General features: G+C 34.6%; 1 protein-coding gene across 1 annotated transcript in view; it reads right to left on the minus strand.

Moving 5' to 3' along the window:
* The window catches only part of LOC108903924 (probable G-protein coupled receptor CG31760), a 164,797-nt gene that overhangs the window by 13,590 nt on the left and 146,874 nt on the right, over nucleotides 1-4,333 (minus strand). Inside the window, exon 11 of the mRNA XM_023457357.1 lies at nucleotides 1,606-1,744. Coding sequence (XP_023313125.1) covers nucleotides 1,606-1,744 — 139 coding nt within the window. The remainder of the gene's footprint in view (nucleotides 1-1,605; nucleotides 1,745-4,333) is intronic.

Consider the following 4,333-nt stretch of genomic DNA (forward strand, 5'->3'; position numbering starts at 1 on the left):
CTATAAGCTGTCTGAGAGTCACTTTTCGCTAAAATTGATGGTTTTCCCTGCAAAGTGAAAAAACTGTTTTCCTCACTTATTTGTTTAAATAGAAAAGTTAGCTAATAAAAGTTTTTGACTCACGAGACGAGAGATGTCTTGTATTATGTTCCTTTAGACAATTTTACAATAATTTAGCGGATAGGACTTTTTTCGAGTTTCTCTTTTATTTTCGCTAATTTTCCTGGTGTAAATGTAGGTAATAAAAGTCTCTATGGACGCACAGTCTATGGACTATTTGCTTAAAATCATATGAAATAGGCGTTATTGGTAAAAATCTTCGAAGGTTTGTTCAATATACAGGCGTTCCTAAATAAGTCTCGTAACAGAAAACCGTAAATTCCTCTTGAAAAAAGAATCATTCTTTCCCTCTTCCATTTTTCTTTCCGGGCTTTCGTTTACGAGATACACGGTGAGGGTTGCTTTCGCTGTACAGCAGGAATAAAACGCTCTTTCAGCGGTAATAATAAAGAATTTTATTGAAAACTAATGTATAGAAAACTTGTATAGGAAAAGACGTGTTGACGGGGTGAGCGTTCGTTGGAGAGTCCCTGTGTGTGGAGTCGGTCGTAGGTATATGGGTACGCATCTGGTCGCTGGCAGAAGTCCCTGGTCCTTGGCGGCACTCTGCCGGGGTCGTCTTCCGGGAACCCTGTGGTGCGTCCGGCGGCGCTTTTGACGTAATGCTTAAAAATGGGTCACTTGCAACATGTGCAGCCACACACGGTGTCAAAACTATTTTTTTTTTAGTTTTTTGCCAATATCTTAGGAACCGTTTGAATTACAGGACTGAGCTTTTGTACACACATTACCACTATTAATAGCTACTTTTTCGCACTCTTCTCGAATTCATTGGACGTGCCAGTGGTAGAGATTTGAAGGTATTGTAAGGGTTTTTCCTCCCTAACTTTTACACCACTGGACAAATTGACATTTGACAGCAAATTCTGAAGCGCCAGTGAATTTTACACAAAAAGAGTTCTCTTGGTTCATTGCTTTAAAGTCAACCGTTTTCAAGAAAAATGACTTTTTATGAACAAAAACAAACATTTTGCTAACGTTTTGAAAATCTTTAGTAATTCAAAAAATAGGTAGTAAGTAATAATTAACAATTTTAACGAAATTTAACAACAGATAGGATTTTAACTTTTTTTTATCAATTAGGCGAATAAAATTTACAAAAACTGTTCAAAAATACGTTCTTGATATTGGCAAAAAACTAAAAAAAAAATAAAGTTTTGACACAGTCTATCTTGAAAGCGCGGAGAGAAAAATGGTAGAGAAAAAAAATGTTTCTTTTTTTAAGAAGAATTTACAGTTTTCCGTTGCGACACTTATTTAGGAACATCCTGTAGATACGATTTTTACATTGTACACTAATCCATCTTAGAAACATTGCTAGGTTCTAGTAAATTCCCTTGTAAATAAAAGGGGATCAAAATTGATTCTTTGTACAAAATGTTTTGAAATTGAACGACATTCTTCTACATCGCTAAGTGTTTTTTAGAACTATGTGACCTAGGCGACGCGTGGGCTGTAGGTATTTCAGTCGGTGTCAGTACTTACTGGAAGGCTATCATCATGATGTTCACGATGGCGATGTTGTAAATGGCGTAAGTGATTAGCCTGGCCTCGTTGTAGAGGGACTCCGCGTTCCTGACATTGTAGCAGACCCTGATGCCCCAGGCGAGGAACAGGACCTCCCCTGAAATTAAATAGACGTTTCTGTACTGAATACTGAAGAATGGCGGCTGTCCGTCAAGTGTCAGGTTGAAGGAAATACGCGATTCCTTTGGAGGATAAAAGACGACTCTTAATAGACCTTATACAAGGTGGCCAAATGAAAACGAAACAGAGCCATTTTCAAGAAATGCGTCAATATTGTAGAAGTACGCTTAGACCCTTAAATTAAAGGGGGACATTCTTTGCTGGTATTTTTGACTCCGCCACTTTCACCCCCAAGCAAGGGTAAGCATCACCCCAAAATATTTAAACGGCATTGGGGGTTGAGTAATATTTCTTTTGAAAGCTCTTACAATTTTCTTTACAACAGACTTTAAATTTTATAGTTCCGCCCAATACTTATTAAGAATTTTGATTTTAAAGTTGAAACTTATGTACATACAGTTAGTAACGGTAAAAATGTCAGTCATTTGAGTTAAGTACGCCAATGGTATAATTTAGTATTTCTTGCGATACATTGGTTTTTGGCGATTTTTTATAACTCGTAAAAAAACACAACTGTAAAAAACAGAAATGAATGCTATACACACACAATGAACGTAAAATTAGTGGATTCCAAACTATGTTCTACTATTATTTGGAAACGTTGGTTGGTAGTTTATTTAATTGTGTTTTTGAAAATTAAACACTATGGTTTATTCCANAAAATCTGAAAAAATGTCTTGTATCTTTGTTAGGTCGGAAACTTTTCAGATCACCCTCGTATACTCTTGTCAATCGGACAAGAAAAAGTGAGATCTGTTGGATAATTTCGAAATTAAACCTTTCACCTTACCTCAATTTTTGGGTGTTATTTTATTAACACAACTTCGTATCTTTAAATTTTCTCAGTGATTTCATAATAATCTAGTTTGCAGATTTGATGTGTTTTTGTTTTGTTTTGGAAATTTAAACGCACTACAAATTTTAATTACAAATCAGGCGGCAGAGAGTGAATTTCAGTTATAAGCTTAAATTTTTCCAGTAATTACTTTCTTCGGTTTTCATCACGGTTCTTTAGAGACGACTCAATTCGACTTTATGAGTCCTACACAGTTTAAATTTAGGGAATTAACGACTTACTTTTGGGCCGAAAACGAGAGCGATTGTCGTGCTGGTGGAAAGCTGCGTCCTTATGAACCCCAACAGGTACTTAATGTCTGGGCCAGCCCGGGGGAATATGAACAGGCTGGAAAAGAGATTATTTTTTATATTTCGCTCGACAGACAAGCGACTGGTTTAAAAATATACATTTTTATGAGAAAAAATTACTGTACTGGCGTTTTTCTTATGAAAAATGTAGAAAATACCGTGGTTTACCGAAAAATATACAAGGTGATTTTTTGAATACGGTAAAAATAAAATGAATAGATGTCGCTACAGAGAAAAGTTCGTAAGTGAAAAAAATAAATGTAATAAAAGACTCTGTGGACTATTGCTTAAAATCAAATGAAATAGGCGTTGGTGGTAAAAATCTTCGAAGGTTTGTTTGTTTATTATACAGGGTGTTCCTAAATAAGTGTCGCAACAGAAAACTGTAAGTTCCTCTTGAAAAAAGAAACATTATTTTCCTCTTCCGTTTTTCTTTCCGGGCTTTTGTTTTCGAGATACACGATGTCACAACTTTAATTTTTTTTTTTAGTTTTTTGCCAATATCTTAGGAACCGTTTGAACTACAGGACTGAACTTTTGTGCACACATGACGAATATTAATAGCTATTTTTTGCGCCCTTCTCGAATTCATTGGACGTGCCAGTGGTGGAGATTTTAAGGTATCGTAAAGGTTCCCCCCCCCTAACTTTTCCGCCACTGAAAAAATTGACATTTGACAGCCAATTCTGAAGCGTCAATGAATTTTACACAAAAATAATTCTCTTGGTTCATTGCTCTAAAGTCAACTGTTTTCAAGAAAAATGATTTTTTATTAACAAAAACACACATTTTGCTAACGTTTTGAAAATCTTTTGTAATTCAAAAAATAGGTATGTAGTAATAATTAACAATTTTAACGAAATATCAATTTGGCGAGTAAAATTTACAAAAACTGTTCAAAAATATGTTCCTAAGATATTGGCAAACGTTTTGACACCGTATATCTTGAAAGCCCGGAGAGAAAAATGGAAGAGGAAAAAAAAATTCTTTTTTCAAGAGGAATTTACAGTTTTCTGTTGCTACACTTATTTAGGAACACCTTGTATTCGAGATACGATTTTTACATTGTAGACTAATCCATCTTTGAAACATTGCTAGGTTTTAGTAAATTCCCTAAAGGTGATCAAAATTGATTTAAATTTGTACAAAATGTTTTCTATATCGCTAAAAGCTGTTTTACATTGACAATTTATTCATCAATAAATTGACGAAGTTCTTCATTAATTAATTCACGAATTTATTGGTAAACAGTGTGGTTTTACACTGCTACAGGCTTTGTCAAGTTTTTTGACGTACGAATCAGTTCTACCAATGAATCAAAGCAATTAAATTTCAAAAATGTCACCTTTCCACTCATAATTGTAGTGATACAACAGCGGTACCGTTCTGACACATATTATATAAATATTAGTTTTTGTAA

The sequence above is a fragment of the Anoplophora glabripennis genome, unplaced genomic scaffold (assembly GCF_000390285.2).
Source record: "Anoplophora glabripennis isolate ALB-LARVAE unplaced genomic scaffold, Agla_2.0 scaffold111, whole genome shotgun sequence".
Lineage (NCBI taxonomy): Eukaryota > Metazoa > Arthropoda > Insecta > Coleoptera > Cerambycidae > Anoplophora > Anoplophora glabripennis.